Below are 27,795 nucleotides of genomic sequence, written 5' to 3'. Positions count from 1 at the left end.
TAAATTAAAACTCCACATTTATTTTGTTTGATTAGATACATAGTGGAAATAAAATTGTCTTCTGGTAATAAAATTCCATAAGTCAACATCAGTTTCTTGAAATGAATTGAACTTTCACTGGACCGTCAGGAAAGAGCAGAGTGGAATATATCTGCTCCAGAGGCTCACTGACTGGATATTTGAGCTTGAAATTCAGAAGGATGGAGCAAAGTGCAACATGAAGATCTTGTTCAGCAAATCGCATACCTGCGAGAAAGAGGGTAAAAATTTGTTGAGTTTTGCACATAGTAACATCTTCAAATATACTTTGATAAATTCAGTCCTCTAAGATTTTAGTTAGATTAGTATCAGTCAAAAGTAGACACTAGATTTATATGCACTAAAGTTAAAAATGTACCAGATATAGGTCTGGTTCTCTTTTTGTCATCCCCTTTTGCCTTGAAGCATCAAGTTAGGTCAGGGTCTTAAGTCTCCAAAATGTAACAACGGAGAATTGATTTACATGGACTAGAGAATGCATCAAGTAAACCACATGCTGATGTGTATATGGTGGTTGAGAGTATTAACTGTACAAATTCAAAGTACAATATGTTGTGATACTGTTCACAGTATTAACTGCGTGCAGCTCACTTGATGCATTCTACAGTTTATATGACTCAGTTTTCTGTTAGATTTTGGAATCCTCAGAGCTTATAATATGGAACCTTGTCGAAAAAGCTAAAAGTCTGAGGATATGTTATATTGCAATGTCATTTCATACATATTTCCTAACGATTATTTTCATTTGGAACATCACTTCATACTAGCTGTCGTTATTAAAAGAAGTATAGAAAGGTACATCCACATTTGCCAGTGAAGTGGACTGGAATAAATTTGGTAAACAAGGAAGTTACTTGTGGATCTTCACAACCATTACATGATTATGGTAATTGATTATTTTTTGGAGGAATTACATAAGGCTGAAACATGAATATGAAATTTGAAGTTACTGTTACCAGAGCCTGAATGTGATATTCTTTAGAAGGGTTCTTGGACCTGGTTTACCACTTGGTGCTGTTCTTAAAATGTCAATGGGTATGTCTAATGTCAAGTGGTAGTAATGGAGAAGGGGAGAAATCAAGAGCGTTAACTGAATATCAGAAGAAATATTTCCATAGCCACCATATCCAAGAATTTCACAGTGTACTCCCGATTATCCAGGCTAATGACTGGGAGAACAGGCGTGGATAATCCAGAAGCACAGACGATAAAAAATCCTGCCTCTTGTTAAATACTTGCTGAGACCATGTTTCCAGTTAGAAGTACGTAGATTAAGTTTGTGGTCCCTGAAGAATTTCACAACACAATATTTGAAGATTCACATACGTCCAGGAATTAAAACTATGTCATTATTATTAATGAGCAAAAAGAATCAAGCACTGTTAGTCTGCAAACGGATAATAGGGAGTATGCTGAAAATTAAACCCTGATTTATTTAATAACCAGTCCAAGCTAGGAATTGTTCTGAAGTTATATAAAAGTGGGGGTGATTATTGTATTTCAAAACATGCTTACTTTAGTATAGAAGTCTTACTCTGACTGAAAAGAACTAGTTTTAATTTAACACCATATCACAGTCTACTATATACAGTCGCGAAGCTCAATATGTAGTAAAAATGCAAACATGGGTAGTTGCTCACCACTAGGATCGCTACTAACACCTCATCATCGCAGATCTCTCTCCTAGCAGACGACAAAATATGTTACACTTTCGTTGTCGTGTTCTTTTGGAAAAATTAACACCTTCCTTCCATTATTGAAATAGTAAATGCATAAAGTTAATTTATTATTTTAATGAAGTATATTAAATTCCACCATAAACTCGAAGATACCTGCAAGAAATAGGTTAATATTATTTTTTTTTTGTGCAAAACGAACTGAAATTTACTATAATCGCTTCACTCATTCAAGATTATAGCGATAATTAACTATGAAACCAATAAATATTAATTTGCATTTCCCTTTACAGCAATAATAATGGAAATATGAATTAATGGAGTAACTTACGTTTACCAGTACTTGTAGTGTAGGCTTACGTAGTTAACAAAGTGGGATGAGGTTAAGCAATAATAATCACACCAGAATTGGAAATAAAACATGATCAATAAATTTTATTGTAACAGACTTTTTCTACGTCTCTAGTAAAGTAACAAATAAAAATAACACAATTAAAAAACATATCCTTTGAAAAAAAAAAGTAGGCCTAAGCAATAATAATCCCACCAGAATAGAAAATAAAACGTGATCAATAAATTTCATTAAAACAAACTTAATTATTACAATTATTGTATTTTAGCCATTAACATTTTCATTACAACCAATAACGAACATTTCACAAGCATCAATGTGAAATACGCAACGAGCTAGCACTCGATGGAAATACGACAGTCCAAATTCGACCGTGGACGGTCTATTGTTTTTAGTTGCTAACCGCTTGGAGCACTTTATCACGAGATTTGCAAAAAATCACCTCAAGCTTCGCGACTGTATATAGTAGACTGTGACCATATACTGAATACCTTACTGACACTTCTTGGTGCCATTTCCTCTAACCTTAACCTGGATGCATAGAGGTGGAGAGCTGAGATGCAAACAGTATCTCGTTACACATTACTTGATCTCTAAGTATGATCCATTACAGCTAAAATGATATTAATTTTAGTGATGTTTGGTAATGTATTATTTAATATTTTCCTTCAAATGCATAATTTATTCAGAGATGGGATTACAATGTCCTGGTAATAACTAAATTTATTACCTTCAAAGTTATTGAATATTTGATTCAATTATCATTCCAGAATTTATCTATTCATTGTTATGTACAACATTGGCAGAATCATATTTCCACTGTAGTGCACCCAAAGGTGGCACTCAATAATAGGCATAGCAAATGACCATCTTAAGGATACATGTGGTCTTGGGACATTTGACAACCAAGTTACCTGCACATGTTCTGACTCCATGTCCAAATGGCGTGAGTAAGTATGGATGGACATCACTGGTTTCATTTCCTCGAATCCAGCGCTCAGGCAAGAATTCTGATGCTCTTGAAAAATATTTGTTTGATTTGAAGTGCACGTGTGGACTCAAATTTACATGAGACTGAAATGATAAAGATGGTTCCTAAAAATATTTTTCATTAAAAGATATCTAATTATTCATTTTGATTCCTTGAAAACATACTTACACCTGCTGGCACATGGTATCCAGAAAGGACCAAGTCCTTTTGAATGATTCTGGAAATCTCAGTTCCAGTGGGATATAATCTGGAATGAGTAAAAATATTTTAACCCAATTGTATTGCAGTGGTAATGTACCTACTCAATAATAAGCCTTACACAAATGTTAGCCTTCTATTCTTTTTCCTGGAGAATTAGGGAAGATTACTTAACTTTGGTAGTAGCACCAACATCATCAGTTCCTGTGAATCCCAATGAAGCACAGGACAGCAATAAAGACTTCTATCTCTTTCGATTGTCATCAGTGCTCTCTAACTCTTTACAGCCTCACAATTTCTTCTTGAATATTTTTCCAGGGTATAATTCATAATGAACTGGGAAAAATTGTGTCCTATTCTGTCCTCGCTATTGTGGAGATGTTACATCAATTCTATGAATTCAACAGTAACTTTCCTTTTCACCTTACGTTAACATAGTGCAAAGTTCTGCTTTAGACAACACATGACAAAGTACGTACATCTGCTTACTTACTTACAAATGGCTTTTAAGGAACCCGAAAGTTCATTGCCGCCCTCACATAAGCCCGCCAGCGGTCCCTATCCTGTGCAAGATTAATCCAGTCTCTATCATCATACCCCACCTCCCTCAAATCCATTTTAATATTATCCTCCCATCTACGTCTCGGCCTCCCTAAAGGTCTTTTTCCCTCCGGTCTCCCAACTAACACTCTATATGCATTTCTGGATTCGCCCATACATGCTACATGTCCTGCCCATCTCAAACGTCTGGATTTAATGTTCCTAATTATGTCAGGTGAAGAATACAATGCGTGCAGTTCTGTGTTGTGTAACTTTCTCCATTCTCCTGTAACTTCATCCCGCTTAGCCCCAAATATTTTCCTTAGCACCTTATTCTCAAACACCCTTAACCTATGTTCCTCTCTCAGAGTGAGAGTCCAAGTTTCACAACCATACAGAAGAACCGGTAATATAACTGTTTTATAAATTCTAACTTTCAGATTTTTCGACAGCAGACTGGATGATAAGAGCTTCTCAACCGAATAATAACAGGCATTTCCCATATTTATTCTGCGTTTAATTTCCTCTCGAGTGTCATTTATATTTGTTACTGTTGCTCCAAGATATTTGAATTTTTCCACCTCTTCGAAGGATAAATCTCCAATTTTTATATTTCCATTTCGTACAATATTCTGGTCACGAGACATAATCATATACTTTGTCTTTTACGTACATCTGCTACAGTACAGAAAAGGATTTTTTTTTCGTTACCCTAACTTGCATTCTACCCTGTCAATAACAAGTCAATTTCGACCTACCAGTAGGTCACAAGAATAGATTAGCAGTTTCTTGTTCTGAAGAAAATTCCAATACACAAGCTTGTAAGTATTACCACTGATGGAGCTCCGGCTCAAGAGAGGTTCCAATACTGGCTTCCTGACTCAGTACCGAAAAGATAGAAGTTTTCCCAAATTGTATGTCTTATTTATAATATCGTACGTCAAAAACTGCAGAAATGTCTCAAACATGAATGAAATAATGATAAACTGTAGTGCAGATTGTGAACAAAATACGGACCTAACTTCTCCAGAGAAGACTTCAAAACATTGGTGGATGAATTAGAACTATACAAGAGAGAATTAATTCTTCATTGAGTGGTGTGTTACTAAGCAAAATCAAATTCCTTCAGTGGTTCATTTAGGTGTTGTCTGTCATCACAGCATTTTTAACTGTACAAGAAAGAAATACTATGGTAAATAATTGTCTTGAAGTTTCACATGGGTATCAAAATTTAGTTTCGTTAGTTGATCTGACAGAGAAACTTATAGATCTGTGCTTAAAACTTCAAGATAAAGGTAATGAAATTCTAGAAATGGTAACTTAAAGTACATTCCTACTTTGAAATCTCAAGTAGAATAAGAAGTGGAGCTATATGAAAAGGAAGGTCGTATAAAAATTATATCCAACTTGAAAGATTATTTTGTTGGTAAGTTTTTAGTTTTAAAGAACATTTCTTTGATATCTTAGTTTGAGTTTTTTACATGGGCAAACATAATTCTCGAAGATTTATATTCTTTAATGCAGACAAAATTCAATATAGATGAACCAGCTGCTGAACTTATATTTATCTCATTAGGAGACGATTTGTGTGTGAAAAGTGTTGCAAAACTTAAGAAATGTTGGCTGTTGATCCTCTAGAGAAATATTATATTTTGTACTTCGAGAAAAGGTCTTGTTTGCTTCAGTTTATCATTATGAATCATCGTTTTCAGAACAAGAACTTCATAAAAAATAAATACACATCTGGGCTGGTGAAACATTTGAAATGATGTATTCACCAAATATCAAAGCTGTCAAGCTTCGCACTGAGTAACTGGGAGAATGATTGTATTGCAGTGTCTTGTTTTTTCGCAGATAGTTCAATAGGTTTATTTTAATTTCCTTTTGTTGATAATTATTTAATTCTACTGCCTTAGTCATTTATTCTGTTATGTTAATTAACTTTCCCGGAAGTAAAAATGACGTGGTAATTGCCGTGGTTATAGGTGTAGATCATGTCGAAGTCAGAGAACTTCTCAGAAATCACCAGAAGATTGAGGTTGCCTGCCTGTACCTGTTCTAAAATACTTTCTAAGTATTGCGTCCAAAAATACCATTACATACAAACAGCACACTGAAACTAACAGCAGTAATTTTAAGTAACATTCGTAAACAAGTGACTTTGGGACGTAGTAAGAACATGCTACTTATGCCCATGTTCATTGTACACACTTTGGTGTGGGGTAAATTTACAAAAATATGTTATGTAGAATTCGTCTATATTGCTTCTCTGTAAATGAAAAGGAGACAAATTTCTATTTCCTTTCAAGGAAAATGAACCGAGAATACTTGTCAGTCAATATCTATAGTAGACATAATATACTACAGTAGTCTACTAATAATGAAAGACGTTTATTATTGTTTAACGAAGCTTTCCTCACTAGTGACTGTTTTACAATTTAAATAACCAGTGTATTCTTCACCTTACGATGTTTGGTGACGTATACACGTCCGTTGATGTGACATATTAATGAATTTAAATACTATTATAGTCACAATCATGCCATGGTATGAAAGAAAAATTTCACAACCTCGAGCGGGAATCGAACCTGCGACTTCCTGTTCTCCGGTCAGGCGCTATACCACTGAGCTATCGAGTTCGTCTCACGCCAAAAGCTTGGAATTATCCCTTCATACTGGCGACTCTGTTATAGAGTACTGTCCATAGCGTCTGATCTAGTCAGCACTGCTTATGGCTTGAAAGAAACTTTACAAATGTATTCTTCATCTTACGATGTTTGGTGACGTATACACGTCCGTTGATGTGACATATTAATGAATTTAAATACTATTATAGTCACAATCATGCCATGGTATGAAGTCGCAGGTTCGATTCCCGCTCGAGGTTGTGAAATTTTTCTTTCATACCATGGCATGATTGTGACTATAATGGTATTTAAATTCATTAATATGTCACATCAACGGACGTGTATACGTCACCAAACATCGTAAGATGAAGAATACATTTGTAAAGTTTCTTTCAAGCCACAAGCAGTGCTGACTAGATCAGACGCTATGGACAGTACTCTATAACAGAGTCGCCAGTATGAAAGGATAATTCCAAGCCTTTGGCGTGAGACGAACTCGATAGGTCAGTGGTAGAGCGCCTGACCGGAGAACAGGAAGTCGCAGGTTCGATTCCCGCTCGAGGTTGTGAAATTTTTCTTTCATACCATGGCATGATTGTGACTATAGTAGTATTTAAATTCATAAATAACCAGTATTTATCTTTAGTAATGAAACTATCTACATTCATAAAATGTGTAGTTTGGATGTTTTGATGGTTGACTCTACTTACAGGTCGACAATGAGGTGAGAAGGGTATATACTCGGAGCCGTTACAAATTACTGAACTCACGTAACTGATCCTGCCAGAATTTGGAATACAGTGAAAATCCAGCATGAATTTTGGTAATTTTCATGGTAGGTGTGATATGTGCAAACGTAGGCCTATATTATACCAGTATACCATATTCCCTGTCTGGATAGAAGACAAGGGTTAATTACATAAATTTAGCTACCTATTTCAACAACTTCTAACTGAAGAAAATGAAATTTCTGACATTCGAAATGTTGTTTTCTATACACTTCATTAACAATAGAAAACTCCAAGCTATAGTTCATTATTTCTCCCATATTTATAACAGTATATTTTAGTACAATGTATATTTTTGATTGTGTACCTGAATGTTTCCTTCACTACAGCTTTCAAGTACGATAACTTCTGTATAGTGCTATATGTAATAACATCTTCTCTCTTCAGATTATCCTGAATTTCTTGATATGCTTTCTCTTGAACTTCAGGATTAGTTGCCAAACAATATAGGTTATACAGAAGAGCTGGAACAGTCTGACAATAGTATTTTTAAGTAATTTCACTTACTGTGTTTCTGACTCAGTGCTGGTCTCTCGTTTTCCTCTTTCATTCCACCTATCCCTAATTTCATCTATCATCTACAATACCGGTAGTTGAAAAATAGGTGAGGGTGGTATCTCTAGTGCTGATACAGGATTTATGGGCTTGGTGCTCCAGACCATGGGGCATGAGAGTGAGACATGGCTTTGTCAGGGCTGAGGTTAGATGTCCTGCCTGCCCATCAAATTCACAAATACCACCTGGGCCACATGTTGGTTTGGGACTGTTACCACATTTAGGGCACACAATGAACCAACGTGAGCATAAGTGTACCGATTCATCCTAGTCCTCCCCTTCAAAATCCAGCCAGCGAAGCAAGTAATTTCAGTTTATATATTTATTATTACATTCTTTCTACAGTGTGATTTCCAAAGTATAAAACAACATGTGGTGGTGGTGGAGTTATTATGTCAATAATTTTTGTCCACACCTGTGGAGTAACAGTTAGAGCGTCTGGCCGTGAAACCAGGTGGCCCAGGTTACATTCCCAGTCGGGGTAAGTTACCTGGTTGAGGTTTTTTCCGGGATTTTCCCTCAACCCAATATTAGCAAATGCAGGGTAACTTTTGGTGTTGGACCCCAGACTCATTTCACTGGCATTATCATCATCTCATTCAGACACTAAATAGCCTAAGATGTTGAAAAAGCGTCGTAAAATGACCTACTTAATTCTAAAAAAAATGCAATAATTTTTTACATTGAGACCACAGTCAAAATTCTGCTATTCCAATAAATATATAAAATTGCAAAAAAAAAAAAAAAAAAAAAAAAAAAAAAAAAAAAAAAAGTAATTATTTAAAACTTACTGTGCTCAAGCCATCAGTAAACAAGGAAAACGTAATAATTGTAATATCCTTCCTATTCAGTTCTTTCCTTGACAGAAGGTACGTCAAGAAATTATACTTCCCTTCTGGTAGTTCATTTCTTTGGATCAGATTTTCTATTTTTTCAATTGTTGTATTAATATAATGAACAGCCATCCTAAAATTAAAGACATTTTAATTAATTACATAAACATACAGATATATATATGCACTTCACTATGGGATTCTTCAATGAAAATTAAAACAGTTTTTTATTTACATAATATGAAGACCAAGCAGGAAAAACTCTTCATTTCCACTTTCTGTGTAAAACGAACTGATGTTGCCATCTACTGGCTTAGCACGAAAACTATCACGTGCTTAAATCACGGAATGGAAAAATGATTTGAATCATACAAAAGTTGCTTTGAAATTTGGCCACCACAGGGAAAAGTATGCTTCATGTCCACATAATAATGGAATTATCTCAACACCACAGACATGTGACATGAAGCTTTCTTCCTGCTTTGTCTTCATATATTTCCATTCTTGCATATTTTTTTCAGAAATATGAATTAAATTTGAGGATGTGGGAACACTGAAAGTTCTTGACTGATGTTTCCTTCAGGAGTGTTGGGATGAATGGTTATATTTTCGGTTTAGGAGAACAGAATCTCGAATTCAGTCCCCACTTTCTTTCCTTTTATTTCAAAACGTAGGATTCTTTTTGTTTATATTTTCTTTTGTCATTTTTTCAACTAATGATACGTATTACATAAAATTAAGGAACTTTCTTATCTCAACTCTTATTTTACTTGTCTTGATTTAGTAACATAAAATAACAACAACCTGCTGCACACTGTTGTAAATATTTACGGCTTTGTAGCAAAGCAGAACTAAAAAGCACCCTGAGAAACTGATTTTGCAATTACTTCAAAAATATGTTGTTAAGTATTATCTAACAAGATATAAAATTTTATTCATATCTCAGTTTAAGGAATGAGCAACACTTGAAATTGAACCCACATTTATTGTTCCATAAGCCAAAATGATAATAGCTTTTCACGCAAGCAGCTGGGCTGGAGACTTTCTTTTATTGAATTGATATCTAGCAATGAGTATCAATATATTAATTAGTGTTACAACCTGCCAATCTTTTATTCTGTAAAAAATACACAAAATTGGATATTTTCGTGGATAGAAGATATTCTTGATTTTTGCCAAAGAATCGCATGGTGTACACTTGCTTCGCTCTGTAAGTAATGGAAGGAATGGCCAAGCAAATTGTTGTCCAGTTACACTGGATAAATCATCGGGTCCTTTCCTCTCTAAACCAGTCTTATGATCCGTATCTGCTATTTCAATGAGCCATCTGTCAGTAAGTTGTAACGAATTTTATGATTAAGTGTACATACTATACTTGTCTATAACGGAATTTCATTGGACCATAATGTATTTCCGTGATAATCAGATTTCCACGCAGTAAATGTAGAACCTAATTACTTTTTTACAAATGGCTTTTACAGAGCCCGGAGGTTCATTTCCGCCCTCACATAAGCCTGCAGTTGGTCCCTATCCTGAGCAAGAGTAATCCAGTCCCTAGCATCATATCCCAACTCCCTCAAATCCATTTTAATATTATCCTCCCATTTCCGTCTAGGCCTCCCCAAAGATCTTTTTCCCTCAGGTATCCCAACTAACACTGTATATGCATTTTTTATTTCTCCCATACGTGCTGCATGCCCTGCTCATCTCAAACGTCTGGATTTAATGTTCCTGAGTATGTTAGGTGAAAAATACAATGTGTGCAGTTCTGCATTGTGTAACTTTCTCCATTTTCCTGTAACTTCATCCCTCTTAATCCCAAATATTTTTAAGCACCTTATTCTTGAACACCTTTAACCTCTGTTTCTCTCAAAATGAACGTTCTAGTTTCACAACCATACAGAATAACCGGTAATATAACTGCTTTATACATTCTAACTTTTAGTTTTTTTGAAAGCACACTAGATAACAAAAGCTTCTCGACTGAATAATAGCAATTATTACATAACCTAAATTAAAAATGATTGTACAGGAAATTATCTCTAGTATTTAGTGGTGGGGTTGAAACTTCTGATGAAAAAATTGATTACATATGCCTAAGTGTACAACACATGAAATAAACTCAATTTTAAAGAAAGTACATATTTTCATAAATCCACGGCATATACTAGTATGTGCATAACTTTTTAAAAACACTACTAATATATTCTCCTATTACATCAATATTTTCTTTGTCATTTTTTTGAGAGGTATTCAAGCCTTCCAATTTACTATATAGATATTCAAATCTGGCTTTCAGGTATAATATACGTCACTGTTCATTAAGAGAAAACCACAAATTTAAGTCACACAGAACTTGGTGTGCACTCAATGCTCGGTCTCTGTTGTCTTGTCAATCCATTTGAGGTATGTGGATATAAAGGGAATAATTGAGCCTGGGTCCGTTAGAGTACCTGGGTAGCTCTGTCAGTAGAGCATTGGCGCACTCAGCGAAAGGTCCCAAGTTCGATGCCCTGCCCCGGAACAATTTTTCACTTCAAATTATATGGATATTGTTTAGCAGGTGCCTGGCCAAACCTGACAGTGACTGGAGTGTTGGGAAGGGGTGTCAGTTGGTAGATCATGACATCTTTGGTGCGTCTATGAAAATTTGAGTCCTTACAGATCACTGACTGTCTATTCTTAAAATATTGGCATGTCCTTTGTAAAACCTCTATTTCTCTGTTTGAGTGCTGTCTGGTGAAATCTGTTGACTGAAGAAAATAATATACATCTGTGTGTGCGTGCGTGTTTTTTTTTTTTTACAGTATTGATTTTGAGTATTAACTGTGAACGAAAACAGTATCAGTATCATGCTATAAATAATAAAATCAAGGCGCTTATTTTCTGGTACAGTATTAATTTTACCTTCTGTTTATGCATTAGACAACTTTCGCTAAATATGGGTAGGCTAGTTCTGTATAGCATCATAATGGTAAAAATTCACTGGACCAGAAAAAATTTCCTTTATGAATGATTCAGTAATTGTAGATTCCAATGTAAACAGGTTTTACTGTATCCATTATTATTGACAGCTAATTTTGAAAATAATTAACTTCTTGAATTATATTTTAATTAATTCACAGAATGAAAATAATTATTTTCATACTTTTCATTTAAACTTTCCTCACAGATAAAAATCACACAGATTCTAATCATGGAAGCTTGGAAATACATTACAGTCCTCTATTATGCAGAGACTCTTCCACTACCAATAGAAACTCGAGTCAAGAGGTAAGATTTATTTTGTGGTACCTTCTAACCTACTGTACTCCAGAATGCTTCATTCTGCACTGTTTCCCCCCACCTCTGTTAGCAGGTCTCCTACTCCATGACAATGGATTCAGGTCTAAAAATACATATGTATTCAAGTAACAAGCAATTCAATAAAATATACTAGTATATCAGTCTGTTCCATATCGACACACCAAGCTTTATTTAAGATTCATAAGATACGAAAAACTTATGACTACGGCTGTAACTGTCTGAACTTCTCTCACCCATAGAAAAAATCTTCAGCTTGAATCAGTTTCTTCCACTTTGGTGTCTTGATGTACATGTAGATAGGAAGTGAAAACTTTAATTGACTAGACAATTTGAACATGACTTTATTAGCATTTATCATTGCCTGAGCTCTTTCTCCAGCTTCATTGTCATCAAACGAACTCAATCTGTTCTCAAAACATACCATTCCTGCAGCTGTGAATAAAGCACATCATTCTATAAATATATTTAAATATAAAATTGTTACGGAGGTGATTTAGTATGAGAGGATATCGTATTTAAACTGTTTACACATTTTTATGAACATTAATAGGTATTACACTACAATACAGGATCCGGCAGGCAGACATCATTTTACAGGGTTGTAGTGAAAGAGTGATTTCATCTGTTTTCATTTAACCACTACTATGTCATGCAGTTATATAATGGCATAGTGAACGAATCAAAAACATGCTGTTTTACAAAAATAATGGCAGCTATGGGGTTGTGTGGTTTGCGTTTTCTGAGAAATGAATTACCGGTGCTGTAACATGTTCTATCAGCCCTAAAAGTATTGGCTCACAAACTTTGAAGAAAAGGTTCATATCTAAAAAGAAGTCTCCTGGAGGAAGAAGAATTTCCATACATCAGCTGAGAATGCTATGATACAAGTATACCAAGTCAATCAGTCTCAAGAGAGATGACGTTTCTTGACTGGCCAGATCTCCTGATTTGACCCCTTGTGTTCTTTATGGGGTATGTGAAAAACAGAAAGTATTCCAAACGACCACAGGACATTGAGATATTTAAAACTGGTATTCATGAAGAGATTGCTGACAATCCTGGAGAAATGTTACATTGCACTATGTACAAAGTCCAGATGTGAGGATTTCCTGCAACGAAATGGTGGCCACTTAAAAAATGTCATCTTCGAAAATAAAATGGCATATTATATACCAGAAAGTCGCACTATGGGACCCCTGCATTGGCAAGAGATTACGCAAAAGACCAAGAAGAAGATGGGCTGACCTCTTCAGAGAACGTTTAGGAAGCCATTGGTCAAGCAGAGCAAGAAATAAGAAAGACCTAAGAAGACAAGTGAACAGTGACTAAAAACAGTGCGACAGAAACAAGTTAAGTGACAGTATCAAAACAGTGCAGAATGTGAACCAAGTGAACTATTCCAAGCATGCAAACATCTCTTACGCAAAGTAGCTCACCGCTTGAGACAAACAAAATTTGTCTGTAGTACTTACCTTTGCTGAATATCTACATTGGATAAACTCTACAGTTGAAAGTGCTGTTAAATAAAATATTACTACTGTTAAGACCATCTTATTGAATATATGCCACATATCTTCTAAAGATAACCCAAAAAGCACTGCACAATTCTTATCTCATGATATTAATATGCTACCCGGGAACTCCACCCGACACCGTCTCAACTTTTCCCTTTATATCCACACAACTCGCGTGGGCTGACGAAACGCCAGAGATCCACATCGAGTGCACACAAACTCTGTGTGACTTGGAATTGTGGTTTTCTGTTAACGTACACAGTGACGTATATATTATGCAAATCTAGTCTTTCAGGCGAGTTGTGTGGATATAAAGGGAAAAGTTGAGACGGTGTCGGGTGGAGTTCCCGGGTAGCTTAGTTGGGAGAGCGCTGGTACGTTCAACCAGAGGTCCCGGGATCGATACCCGGCCCCGGAACAATTTTTCCCTTGAAATTATTCAAATCTGCTTTACAGGAAGCTTTACCTGAAAGACTAGATTTGCTCATGATATTAGTTATATGAACTTGAATACTGTGTGCGTATTTTGGACTAGATTCTAATCAAGCGTGTATTTCTTCAGTAAGATATGCATTCTTTTATTTTCTACTTATTGAACAATGAACCCCGTTTCACGAAATCTTGACACCAATAGTGAATTTGTTTGCTACTTCGGAATTTAGACCATTTTCAAAGAAATTTTCTCTGGTATTTTTACCACAATGAACGCTTTACGAAATTGTCATACAAAAACTCTGTTTATTTACTTCCCACTAGGAGCAGGAGAGAAAGACCACACATAAAATTCGCATTACACTCAACATACCTACTACACACTGCACTAAGAGAAAACCGAGCTCAGCTTCACGTATATAATTAATAACAGTAACAAACTTAAACATCATGCAGTGATGATCTGTTGAATGTCTCTGTCTGCTGTTAATTTCAGGGAATGCCATTTCAGACACTATATAAAAATTAAGTCATACAATTTAGATATTAAAGTCTTCAGAAATGTGTTGTGTTTCTTTTTACTATCAGTACCATGGCTGTTGTATCAGATAAATTATATAAAATGTACAATTTGGTCTTCTTTCTTCCTAATTTCTATGAATATATTTAAAAATTAATTACCATGCTTAGAGGAAGGGAAAGGAACCTTTATGAATTAATTGCTGAAATTAAACTATTCTACAGCATTGAATATAATAATGTGCACATCTCTGATTCAGTCATCCTCACTTGTGGTCATGTGACAAAACTGTAAATCTCTTCCCACCTCAAACATTATCTGCAATGATGGCAAGGATAACTAGGACATCTAAGTCGACTATGTTAATTATGATGGTGGTGGTGTGGTGAATCATCATCATCATCATCATCATCATCATCATCATCATCATCATGAACACCACCATAACAACTGTCATTGTCGTCATTGTCTGATGATGATGATGATGACGATGACGATGATGATGATGATGATGATGATGATGATGATGATGATGATAGAGGAAGAAAATGATGCATAGGAAATTTAAATAGTGTAAGATGTATTATGAATAATGTAATGTCAGTGTGTTCTTTTCTTTCTGCATACAGATATATCAAATATGGCCAAAAATGTTAAAATGTCATGCAGTGCAAAAAAATGCTCACATTCGTGGGACCATTTTGCAATTTCGTCCGCAAGGTTTTCAACCTCTCCATTTGCTCCTCTCTTTTTAATAATGTGTTTAACTAGATCTCTTGCGACTTCTTGCACTAATGGTAAGTAGTAATGGACTTCCCTTTTCCGAAGCATCATTTTCCGAACTGCACTTCTCAACTTGTACCATTCTTCTCCATTCCTGAACAACAATCATATTCCAACGTTTAATAAGTATGGTACGTGTTTAGTTCTTTAATCGTATGATACAAAAGAGAAATCATTGGCTAGAAAATTAAGGAAAAATGATTAGATGACTAAAATGCATGTTCTCATATAGGATGTGTTCGACATTACAGGTATTTCTGAATTTATTCTGTGGAATAACTTAGTAAAATATTTTACCATGTAGACAGAATCTTATTATAAACATATATAAGAATATGTTTGTAATGTACACGATTCAGACACATACCGGTACTGGGAATTTGCAACACATAATTTGTTTTACCTATCTCACCAATTCAGTAGTGCTTATAAATGAATACTAACACACATTATCATTGGTGCATATACCTAATATTGCATCTAACTAAGCAACACAAGTTCTACAGAGGTGGCCAATCTATTAGATTAAAGATTTTTTTCCTTTGAAACATCACAATCTCATTCGTTATAACTGTCAGGATAATTCACAGAGTGTATATTGTTGTAAATATGATTGGTTACATCTTCTGGTATATTTTTCCAATGTTTCGACATATTTGGTTTAGCTGTATTGGTGCCATTGGTGCTTTACTTATATAGGTACTCCAAAAAATTTTCATTCTTAAAGCTACTTCTATTGATACTATTTTAGTGAAATTTTGTTCATTTTGTACAAATTAATTTTAATACGGGTATCTGTTATTTATTTGATTACTCAAAATATTCAGTAGGGTGTAGTAAATAAAATAGCACTTGTACCAGAGCACTTCGCGAAAAGTTTATTGTGATGAATACTATTATTATTATTATTATTATTATTATTATTATTATTATTATTATTATTATTATTATAAGCGTAAAACTCCAACAAGATGCTCTTCAAGGAACTGCTTGTTAACCTGCATATGTATTTACTGGGACTGTGTTTTAGGCAGGTGTCCTAATTTTCACTTATATGTAGTATACCTATTATCATTTTCTTATTGAATTACTTCATTCATGGACAGTAGTACAGTATTACCCCTTTATGTAATATGTCAAAGACATTTATAGTACCAGTATGTACTTAGTTCTTTCGAGAAAAAGAAAAAGTATTTTATAGTTTTCCTGGAGTATGAACTTTTACAATGAATAATCACATTTCAAAGACGATTGAAATATGAATATACTCTGAATGACATATCATCAGAACAAGAGATTTCCGTTTAATCAGAACCATAGTCACAGAGACTTCAATGCACAAAAGAAAACTAGCTGACCAATAAAACTTTCCAGAATTATAGCTGACTAAGGAAAGTCGTTTGAGAAAGAGGGTGTAGGAAAAGGGTAGGGTGGTATTGTAACTTTATGTAGACACTAGGCTTAAGCTAGCAGATATGTCCATAAATAAAGCTTTGTTGCATATAATCACTTTAGTCTAATAATTTGGCCACCTCTCCTTCACATTTTCATGTAAAGTTCTTAAATTACGGTAAATTTGACATGCCGGACTTCAGAAACACATACGGACCTAAGATTCCATTGTCGATAATTTATTGCTTTAACATTACAGTAAGTATGACATTTCATCTCGTTGTTACACATGCATGAGAAGTGATTTGTAGATCAAATTTTTTATCAAAGTGATAGTATTATATTATTTTAGTTATATAAAGTGATAATCTTCAAATTTTTTATCTATTACTACTCCACATTCAACTTTTATTTACATACTGAAGAAAGTCATTTGTCTTTGTAAAAGTACTGGCACCTTACGGGTATATTGATGTAAATTAGACGATTTATTATTCTACAATTTGGATTCCTCGTTAGAGGTCTTTCCTTCTCCACTCTGTCCTAGAGTAGTGATCGACAGATTTGATACACCTCCACAAATGCTATTGCTTTGTCTTTTGACTTTGCTTTGCAGATTTATTATTATTATTATTATTATTATTATTATTATTATTATTACTACTACTACTACTACTACTACTACTACTACTACTACTATTTTTACTACTACTACTACTTACACCATCACTGTTCAATACAAATTTATTTCGCACATAAAATAACAATTATAGGTAACTTATAATATGTGCTTAATCAACTTACACATTTCCTAAGCCAAGAGACATATCTCGTGTTTTTCTGTATAACTGAACAGTTTCTTGCAGAGGAACAACATATGGTGTAGTACCTTCATTGATGTAGACAGTTTTTATATCATCCGGATCGAAAACATGAATGATTGTATTTGTTCCCAAATCTTGCCGTACTAATGGCCCGTATTGTTTGTACAGATCTTCTAACACCATATGATATTTTTCAACTTTATGCTTCCCTGAAAATAAAACAATATTATGTTAGCGTTTCGATCTTCTATGATACGTTTTATGCATATACTGGGTGTTCATTTCAAAGTGTGTCATGACGTCACTGATGTGAATCAGCGATTTGAAGCGAGTTTCAGCTTTTATGTCAGAGAAGTTGCCTATTAATCAAGGCGTTCAATCTGAACTTGAGAACGTGTACGGTATAACTTGAACGTCGTAGCAACAGATGACAGTCTGTATGGTCTGTGTGCTACCATAACCTCTTTCGAACTGTGTTTTGCGCGGGCAAGTCGTATGCAGGGTATTTGTTATCATCGGTTGCGTATGGCAACATTCCACAACACAAATCAAATGCTCCGGCTCCTTGTCCATGTTGACCGTCAAAGTTAATGTCAACAAATACTGTACGTAAGTAATCGTCTTAATCCTCTCCCCATCCCGATAGTAAGAAAAAAACTCACCTCAGTACGTGTTTCCAAACAGTTCACATTCCTGCCACTACCGGCGTTACCGTATGTATCGGTAAGTACTCTTCAGAATGAACGCCGTACTTGCTAGGCAACTTCTCTGGCACATAGGTAATACGTCTTTGCGGAAGTGTAGGAAGATTGAATTCTCTAGGCTCATCGGCTAGCCACATGACGGCATACAGCGAGCCATGACACACTTTGAACTGAACACACAGTATTTGTAGCCCAAGCATGACATAATTGTTGACTTTAGTATGGTTTACATAATATGACTTGTGCTTTGTGTTTAGTAAAAAATGTTGTCAGAGGAGGGAACATAGTCACATTCTGTCACAGAACTTATGATACTAAGGAGAAAGGAGTTCGATGCTTTTTTCCTTGCCACAATCTAGCAAGATTTTCTTCATTACAAAACAAATAGCAGAATCCCTTATGTTCAGACTCCTGTGACTCAGCATTGCAAAATCTTTAAGGGATCGCAGAAAGGGGGATGTACAATATACAAAATGGGGCTAGCATTGTATCATGGCTGCATCTGAAGGAGATTGCCTTGGCAATGAACAGGGCATATATTTTCAACATAATGGTCTCCCAGAACATTTCACGTGCTTCATTCTCGAGTTACTGAATAACATTTTTCATACAGGTTGATTGGTTGTGGTAGGCCCATTGTTTTCAACTCAAGATCACCAGATTTCACCAACCTGAACTGTTTCTTGTGCAATCACTTGGATACGTTACTGTACACCTCATCGGCTAACAATGAGAGAGATACCAGCATAGCTTAGGTGGTAGTGTATTTGTCTACTGATCTGGAGCTGCGATTGAGTGAGGGTTCGAATTCTGCGTGAAGTGACTACCTGGTAGGGATTTTTCCCAGGTTTTCCCCAAATGTAATGAGAATCCAAGGTGAATCCTCGGTCTTATCTCGCTATCACTAATTTAATTGATATTAATAACATATTAGTTTATACAACAACGTTAAATAATCGAATTAAAAGAAGGACGAGGAGCAGTAATTATTGAAGAAAAGGATTGTGGCCACAGTAGATACAATTCGTGCTACTCCTAGAATCTTTGAGAGAGTTTGACAACCAATGATTTTCCTTTTGAGCCCTGTTTAGAGGGAAATGGTGGATACTTCGAACACCTTCAGCAACTGTGCACTGAGTAAGTATCCAGCAGGATGATTGTTACATCTGGCGCAGTTCTCCTGATTTTCGCGTCATCCACTGGGCTAAGAAAGCAACAACAAACCCATGTTGTCTGAAAAAATTAATTCATTGTAGCCCCTACTGTGTCATCTTTTAAAATTTTTACACGGATTTTGAATCACTCTGTATAAAGGAATTTATAAAATTCGAAGGTTGTTCAAATACTGAAACATCTATACATACTGTAAATCCTGGAGCGGTGATCATAATTATGAGAATTGCTCAAGAGTGAAGGAAACTCATGTTCACTTGCTGGTTCGTCTACCAGAAATCTCATAGAATCAGCTGATGGACCTTTCCGAAACTAATAAATCATTTATTCTGAGGAATGTGAAAAAACTTCTAACATAAAGTCTTCCCAGTTGCACCCAAGGAAAGAGAAAAATCTTGTATCATGAAAAACAACAGTTTTCAGAAATACTTCCAAATTATTTAGTGGAATGGTAAGCAAGGACTGGCTTCCATGGTACCCTCAACTGATAGTCCCTATTCCCTACCTTTCCTAGTTTGAAAAATAAAAACGCGCAGAACTACTGTATTTTAAAAAATCTGACGTGGAAAATGTGGTGTTTTGAATGATAGTGGTAACGTTTATATTACAGAGATGACTGACCATCAGATTATGTATTTCACCATGGGAAACTTAAACAAGGTACATTTCAAACAAATACCGTAATTGGTCTTTTATCTCATGAAGTTTTTTATACATAATTCTCAAAACAAAAATTGTCATTAGTTTTATGATAGCTCTATTTACTTTTTTATGTTAAATGAAACTGAGAATATAACAGTTGTTTCTCCCTGTCGAATATTTTGGAACTGAAAACTATTTAATTCGTTTTCAAGTAAAGAACATGAATTATTTAGGTGCTAGAAACAGAAACACACCACAATAAAATTAAAGGGTCACTTGATGTTTTTTTGCTGGTTTAAGCAATTATAATTGGAATATTTGTTATTCAATGTCTGTAAAATGATAGGACAATGAAATTTGAAACGAAAAAGATTTAAAAATGGTATATGTTACCTTGTTTGCATTTCTGTAGGCCTACAGAGAATGTAGCAAAACTTTGATCGGCTTTAGAAATTGTTTCTCATACTTCTCAACTTCAGCTTGGGGGTTGGGTGAAGGGCTAACAACGCATCACCGTAAAAAAAAACAGCTTGTTACGAAACCTTACAATAAGCCTCGGAATGGGACTGATTCTCTGGCACAACCACAGCAAATAGTTGTGAAACTTGGACTCTCACTTTGAGAGAGGAACACAGATTAAGGGTGTTTGAGAATAAGGTTCTTAGGAAAATATTTGAGGCTAAGAGGAATGAAGTTACAGGAGAATGGAGAAAGTTACACAACGCAGAACTGCACGCATTGTATTCTTCACCTGACATAATTAGGAACATTAAATCCAGACATTTGAGATGGGCAGAGCATGTAGCACGTATACGCGAATCCAGAAATGCATAGAGAGTGTTAGTTGGGAGGCTGGAGGGAAAAAGACCTTTGGGCAGGCAGAGACATAGACGGAAGGATAATATTAAAATAGATTTGAGGGAGGTGGGAAATGATGGTAGAGACTGGATTAATCTTGCACAGGATAGGGACCGATGGTGGGCTTATGTGAGGGTGGCAATGAACCTCCGGGTTCCTTAAAAGCCATTTGTAAGTAAGTATTTCTCAAATTTTAAGAAATTACATTATAATAAACGCTTCTAATTAAATCCATTGCAATATTCATTTATAAACAATTGATACTAAAATCAAAGATCTGGTAAATTTTATATTGTGTGAAGGCATTACATTGGTTTAACATAATTTACACATTTAAGAAATATAAATTAGAAGTGAGTCGAAATCTTCCACTTGCTTGCATAGAAAAGAGGAAAAATTATTCAAAATCCTTACATACATAATAATGATTCCTGCCTCAACTAAGTCTTATTGAACATACCAAATTTATATTGATACAAATTTCCAATTATTGGGAGCCTTATTGGTCCAGGAATTTCTTTGAAGTGTTTCGTTTCACCAATCTTTGCAAAATGTACATGTTTGGAGAAATATCTTGTAAACTTAATTGCAAAACATTTATTGTAACATTTGGGATACGTAACTATCAGTTCCATTGTCACATACCATCTGAAACAAACAGAAAGTTATATTGTGACATTCATTTTGAAGTGTTCTGTCAAAATCTGGGACTATTTACCGTAGTATTCCTTTTATACAATTTAATTTCGTTAATATATTGGTGAAATATTCATAACTAGGAATTATAAATCACTAATATCATACATCCTATTTCTCAAGATATAAATTTACTGAACAGTAACTTATGGTACCAATACATCCAATCTTAACCTGACACTAAGTAAAACTGTTGAAATATCAACAATGATGACGTAGCATTTTGTATTTTTATATGTCTTGCATTAAGTAATAATGTACTGGTTAGTGCAAAACTAACAACTTTAATTTCATTCGTATTTTAAATAACAGAAACATACTGGTAAACTTTTGATAAGATGAGAACTGAATATCTTATTAGCATCACATTTACATTTAATTTTTTTCATTTCTAGTAGTAGGTATACAAGTATAATAATCTTCATAAAAGCAATAGTTACAATCCAATAACTAAAAGTATAATTTCTTTTGCCTTATACTCGAATTATGGATTCAAATTGATATCATACAAAGAAATGAGTACCGGTATTAAAGATATTTATTAAAACTGATGAAAGTATTCATAGTATTTTAAGATGAATATATGAAAATTAACATTATGTCATATACAGTTTTCACAACAAAATATAGCCAAAGTTAATTTGATTGTAATTTCTCATACTCCCTGTAACAACTGATGTTCCAAGTCTATTCTGTTACTTGACAGTAAACACACAAGTTACAAAGTCCATTGTTAATTTAATTGCCCTCATGCTGATATAAATTGTCAAAGGTCGCTACTAGCGCACTCATTTCTGTTCTCATGCTCTGGAACTAAAAAAGATTAGGCTATTGTTCTTCCTGGAACAAGCAGGCTTATTGAAAACTTTCATAAGCACCAAGAATTTAAATTTTGTTTTGTATTAAGACGTCATACGATTTTCAAATGACAGCCACCTTATAATAATAATAATAATAATAATAATAATAATAATAATAATAATAATAATAATAATAATAATAATAATAATGTTGCTGTTGGTAAAAAAGATGCACCATTAACCAAACAGTTAGTGTGTCAGCTTTCGACACTGATAACCAGCGTTCGAATCCCAGCGAGTCCAAGTGGACATTGTGGTGGACAAAGATGGGTTTGGTGGTAGGTTTTCATGAGATACTCTCGTCTCCCATACTAGCACATTACCATTACTCCATTAATTATCATCATGCAGTACTATGTAATTCATGTCTCATGCTGCACCAGGTTTCCAATATTGATATATTGGAAGAGCTAGGGGCTCTGGTTCCTGGGACTTATGCAGGATGGCCCTCCTGTCAGTATTGGATTCATGAATGCCATCTAGGCCACCAGTCGGAAGGATTCATCCTGTCTCTGGCCCCCGACAAATATCGTAATTTCCGCTTTGTTTGACATGTCACTAAAACAGTAAACAGTCAAGAGCAGTACTTAGGTCTACTAAATTATAGCCGATAACTGTGTGTTAAAATACCTTCCATAAAGAAAATCGAAAAGTCCTGTAACATAAAACTGTTACTAAAGGAAAGTTGGAAAAATTTAATATTCATAATTTGGGAATTCACCTGGAAGATGATACAAGGTTTGTTTTATTAGAGAACAAACAAAATAAATTCCCAGAATATCAGGGTTTATAACTATAATTTGTATTATTACAAACGAAATTAAGAACAAAATACACACAGTTCCTGTGCAGATCGGTCCCGAGTAGTAATGTTCCATTGACTTAATGATGGAGGGGTGGAGTGCATGTCCCAAAGAAGCTAAGCAGTAAGGGGTGGAATGTGACCAGTCCGCATAGGGAAGTGTGCATGGACCTGTCCATATGACGGTGTATGACTACTTGCTTTCCAACAGATTTTGTTAGGTAGAGGTTGGAGTGGGAGACAGTGGGACCAGTCTGCATAGGAACTCTTTGTACATTGCAAAACTAACGGAAATATTGCGTCGTATTGACTATAACCATGTCAGTTCATAATAATGCAATATAAATAACAACTAAATTTTAATAAAACCTTAAATCAAAGATGGCTAATTATTTCATACATTGGAAACATATATATTGTGCTTGTGAATACAGGTCTACGAGGCAATAACATTTCATGTGTGTATCATAAGATAATTTTGTTAATTTTTTTATGCAATGGCGGATACTTGACTTTACGTAATTCACGCAAGTGCCTTCATGTATGAAACTGTAGTCCTTTTATTTGCCGCCATAGGCGTTGTCCTTCATACTACTCCGAAAACTATTTTTACTATTGCAGATGATTGATGAAATGAGGGGAAGATGGAGAGTGTTGGTGGAATGAAAGAGGGAAACGCGAGTACCGCGAGAAAAACCCTCTGCAACGTCTGATTTTCCGCCACAAATTCCATCACGACCTCGCCAGGGGTCGAACATAGGTCACCAGAATGGAAGACCAGCACGCTACACTTGAGCCACATATGTGGCGAAATTAGGGCATACATTTGGAAAAAAAAATCTATTTGCTGTATGTTTATACGTCTGCCAAACAATACAGTTGTCATCAAAAAGTATTATAAGTTAAATTCATATTCTCTCGGCGTATAAATATAAAATCTATAAGGTCTTTATTGGCCACCTTACCCCATTATCTCCTGGCTTAGCTGCCCTCATGAATGATGCCTTATTGGTGTCACTTAAGGTGCATCTACACGGTTCAACTTTTCTTTCAACTTTAAGCATCCAAGCAATGCATGCAAGAGTGAACGAAATGCATTCAATTGTGCATGGTTTTTCCCTTTAATAGAGCGCATGCGGAAATTGAAATGTACTTATCGTCGGTGGGTATCTCATTCGTATTTCGTTCAACAGTAGCATCACAGTCTAGTACATACAGTCACGAAACTCAATACGTAGGAAATATGCATCCAATGACAGTTGAACTTTAGTTACCAGCCACTAGGATCGCTATTATCGCACAGTCTATTGTTCCTATAGCACTCTCAGTTGCTATTTTATAACCGCTTGGAGCATTGTATCGCGAGAAATGCAAAAAAATCACCTCAAGTTTCATGACTATATGTAATAGCACAGTCTAGTATATACAGTCACGAAGGTCAATACGTAGTAAATATGCATCCATAGATAGTTGCTAACCACTAGGATCGCTAATATCGCCTCATTACAGACAATGCGTCCAATGCAAAATAGTACCGGCACAGGCTATTGTTCCTAGGAAGAATGATATTGTTGGTGAAGGAAGGAAGCCGTGGAGACAGAACACGTGGCCAAAGCAAGCCTATTTGTAAATTGAAGTTTTAACCGACTCCCCCACCAGACTAATTTGTTGTCTTTATTATATTACTCTGATAGTTCCTATCCGTAATAGCGAGAAATGACCCAGTATGCAGATTAAGTATATTTTCAGATTGTTATTAATTTTTTACACGTAACTTCTCAACCTCTAGGTCATGCTAGGTAGGAACCATTGCCATAGCACTGAGATAAATAATAAATGCTAAATCGTCTGATATTAATTAATTGCGTTTCACTAATGGCCCTAAAAGGTAATTTTAATTTCCTTTCCAAATTCATATTTATTTTATACAACTTTTACGTTTATGTTTTCCGGCTCTACAGCCTTAACAGGTCATGTCTACTCGTGTTTCTGAATGAAAAATACATTTAAAATATGTGAATTAATCCAATTACTCTCCGGTTGGCTGAACATGAATTATTTACTTTATTGTATCACAGACTGTGATTGTATTGTGGCCATAGATAAAACATATCCTAACCAGACTCAACTTTGTTTTATCCATGGTGACAACGTGCTGCTTGGCAGCGGTTGAGTACATTTCGTGAATAATGGAACACGCGCTACAATGCTGCGCAAAGTTGTTTAGTTAAATACATGCGAGTACATGTGTATTGATGTGTAAGACAAGGTGTTTTGAAACTATATTGAGTTATGGAATTAACTCTTATTATAGTGTGAAATGTCGCTACACAAAAATTAATGGAAGCGTTGTATATATGTGAAAATATACAAAACGTGAATATGATTCTTGGACAAATGCTGTAGACAAATTAACAGAAATTTTGAGAGGACCAAGATGGCTTCGAACCCCAGTCAAGGAAAATCGACGAAATCTCCTCAACATGAGGAAGTGCAATCAACAGATTATCAGGCCCTTGACAAGTCATCTAGCAACACGTTGAAGGTATTACTTGCACCTAACTGGTTCATTTTAATCTCATTGGAATGTTTGAAAATTTGATTCTGGTCTGTTTATTCACTCTATTTCTTTATGAAACAAACTGTAATAAACTGGAAATATTACTGCAGTAAACACTAAACGCGACAACTGCATAATCTAACAGAATTTCTCGAATGAATTGTGGTGTAAGGGGGCATTGGAGACTATAATCACCATGGAGAAACTCCTGTTTAGTGAGATGTTTAGGTTAATGAAGAGCACCAAAAATAATATCCGCACATTTTCGAAGTTGGAGTCGTTACACGAAGTCACACAACAGAATAATAATTTACAATGTCATGGACGTTTTGAGGTAGGCCTACATCCTTTGAATGATATTCTTGTATGCTTACAATAGGCCTACTTTAGTCTACATCATATTACAGTGTGAGGTGAGTAAACGATCACATGCTGAGAAATAACAGCATAAAAGGCTGAAACTTTAGTATCTTCTCATATTACAATTCCTCTGCCTCATATTACTTAAATAATCTCAACTAACCCACTAACCTTGTGATGTGGAGTGATATCGAAGATTGGTCCATAAAAGTTGAAGTTAGATCAATGTGGCATCTTCAACATCTCATTCTTGTAGGTCGAAGTATTCTGCAACACCACGAAGAAGTCTTCATCTCCGTACATTGCTTGCTCCTATTATAATGCTTAGAAAGCCATGCGAGTAAAATGTAGCATCATGTAACTGATTGTGTTCTAAAATCTAGAAGAAAGTCACCGGCATAGCCCAGGCGGTAAGCACATTTGTTCAGTGAACCAAGTTGCGCTCGGGTGAGGGGTCGATTCCTGCTTTGGCTGTTTTTTTTTTTTTTCAGACTTTTTCCAAGTGCAAGGAGAATGTCAGGTAAATCATTGAGAATTCTCGGCCTTATCTCGCTATACCAATTTTACTGAAGCTAAATAGCCCAATAGTTGATACATCTTCTTTAAATAGTGTACTAAGAAACCGAGAAGAAAAACGAAAACCCTTTTCTGTTTTAAAATTTTTTTATAATTATTTAACGACCAGAAAATTAATCTAAAATAAGAAAATGTCGAGAATACGGTACCGTTTTATAGCCTAATTTGTTTTTAAAACTAGACACCTTCCCATGAGCAATTTTAATAGTGTTTATTGGCCCTATTCTCTATTTTGATGAGAAAGGGAATATCGAATATCATAGCAGTGGTGATAGTGAATAAGTGTGGAAATAGACAGGAAATATGTGAAATAATTCACGGGAAAATGAATATATTTTACTTAGAAATGTGAAAAATTTCGACTAACTAGAACCATTCATACATGTACATAGGTCTAACTTAGGTTAAAATAAATCCCATAATACCGGTACGCATAATGTTTTGTTTTACATTTGATTAGGACTATTTCGTTTATATTTCATTAAATTTCTAACAAGTCAATGTTTACGTGTTAACAGAGGGACCAAATCATTCTTACACATCTTCATGATAATGTACAAAGATGTGTTCACTTGGTCCAAAAACTTATTTCATGTTTATAGTAGGCTCATATGTTCCATGCTGTAGCGCCATGGTTTAAGGCATCCTGCCTAGGACTCCGTTACGGAATACGCGTTGGTTCGAGTCCTCATGAGGGAAGACATTTTTTCATGAAATTTCGGCCAGCGTATGGGATCGATGCCCACCCAGCATCGTGGTGCACTTGGGGAGCTACAATAGATAGCGAAATCCAGTTACGAAAGCCAGCTATAACAGCTGGGGGGATCATCGTGCTAACCACACAATACCTCCATTCTGGTTGGATGATCATCTTCCTCTGCTTTGGCATGTGGACGTAAGACCAGCAGTCGGCTGGTCGGTCATGGTCCTTCATGGAGTGTCGTGCCTCAGATTATTATTATTATTATTATTATTATTATTATTATTATTATTAGTAGTAGGCCCATATATTAGAAACACGTAACACAACTGATAACTTATTAAGAAATGTTAATAGTAAAAAGAATATGAGGTAGAAAACATGATTTTCTTTCTCAAATATTATAGAATTGTACTCTGTTTTTGTTCCTGTTTAAAAATGCGTTCTTTCATTCCACAAAGGAGATATACTTGCTTTTGGTCATATATAACATT

At 35.1% G+C, this 27,795-nt stretch overlaps 2 protein-coding genes across 5 annotated transcripts in view; one reads left to right on the top strand and one right to left on the bottom strand.

The window, feature by feature from the left end:
• LOC138707510 (probable cytochrome P450 CYP44) lies at positions 1-24,272 on the bottom strand. Of its 4 annotated transcripts, none has more exons than XM_069837030.1 (10): positions 24,071-24,267; positions 21,208-21,395; positions 17,351-17,579; positions 15,058-15,248; positions 12,139-12,337; positions 8,558-8,732; positions 7,519-7,685; positions 3,227-3,305; positions 2,982-3,141; positions 1-246 (listed from the first exon to the last, which is right to left on the bottom strand). In XM_069837030.1, exons 1-10 carry the CDS (start codon positions 24,073-24,075, stop codon positions 89-91), a joined length of 1,551 nt encoding a protein of 516 aa, XP_069693131.1. In that variant the 5' UTR covers positions 24,076-24,267; the 3' UTR covers positions 1-88. The 4 variants fall into 4 exon arrangements, with proteins under 4 accessions (XP_069693131.1, XP_069693132.1, XP_069693134.1 ...); XM_069837031.1 differs by lacking the exon at positions 24,071-24,267 and adding an exon at positions 22,105-22,228; XM_069837033.1 differs by lacking the exon at positions 15,058-15,248 and having other exon boundaries at positions 17,436-17,579; positions 24,071-24,272.
• Positions 24,273-25,310: 1,038 nt separating this feature from the next.
• LOC138707508 (CTTNBP2 N-terminal-like protein) overlaps positions 25,311-27,795 on the top strand; it is a 100,653-nt gene continuing 98,168 nt past the window's right edge. Inside the window, exon 1 of the mRNA XM_069837022.1 lies at positions 25,311-25,650. Within this exon, the coding sequence (XP_069693123.1) occupies positions 25,543-25,650 (108 nt within the window). The 5' untranslated portion in view covers positions 25,311-25,542. The remainder of the gene's footprint in view (positions 25,651-27,795) is intronic.

Source organism: Periplaneta americana, chromosome 10 (genome assembly GCF_040183065.1).
Source record: "Periplaneta americana isolate PAMFEO1 chromosome 10, P.americana_PAMFEO1_priV1, whole genome shotgun sequence".
In the NCBI taxonomy this organism is placed as follows: domain Eukaryota; kingdom Metazoa; phylum Arthropoda; class Insecta; order Blattodea; family Blattidae; genus Periplaneta; species Periplaneta americana.
The sequence above is the reverse complement of the archived record's forward strand: the minus strand, read 5'-3'. Positions and strand labels throughout refer to the sequence as shown.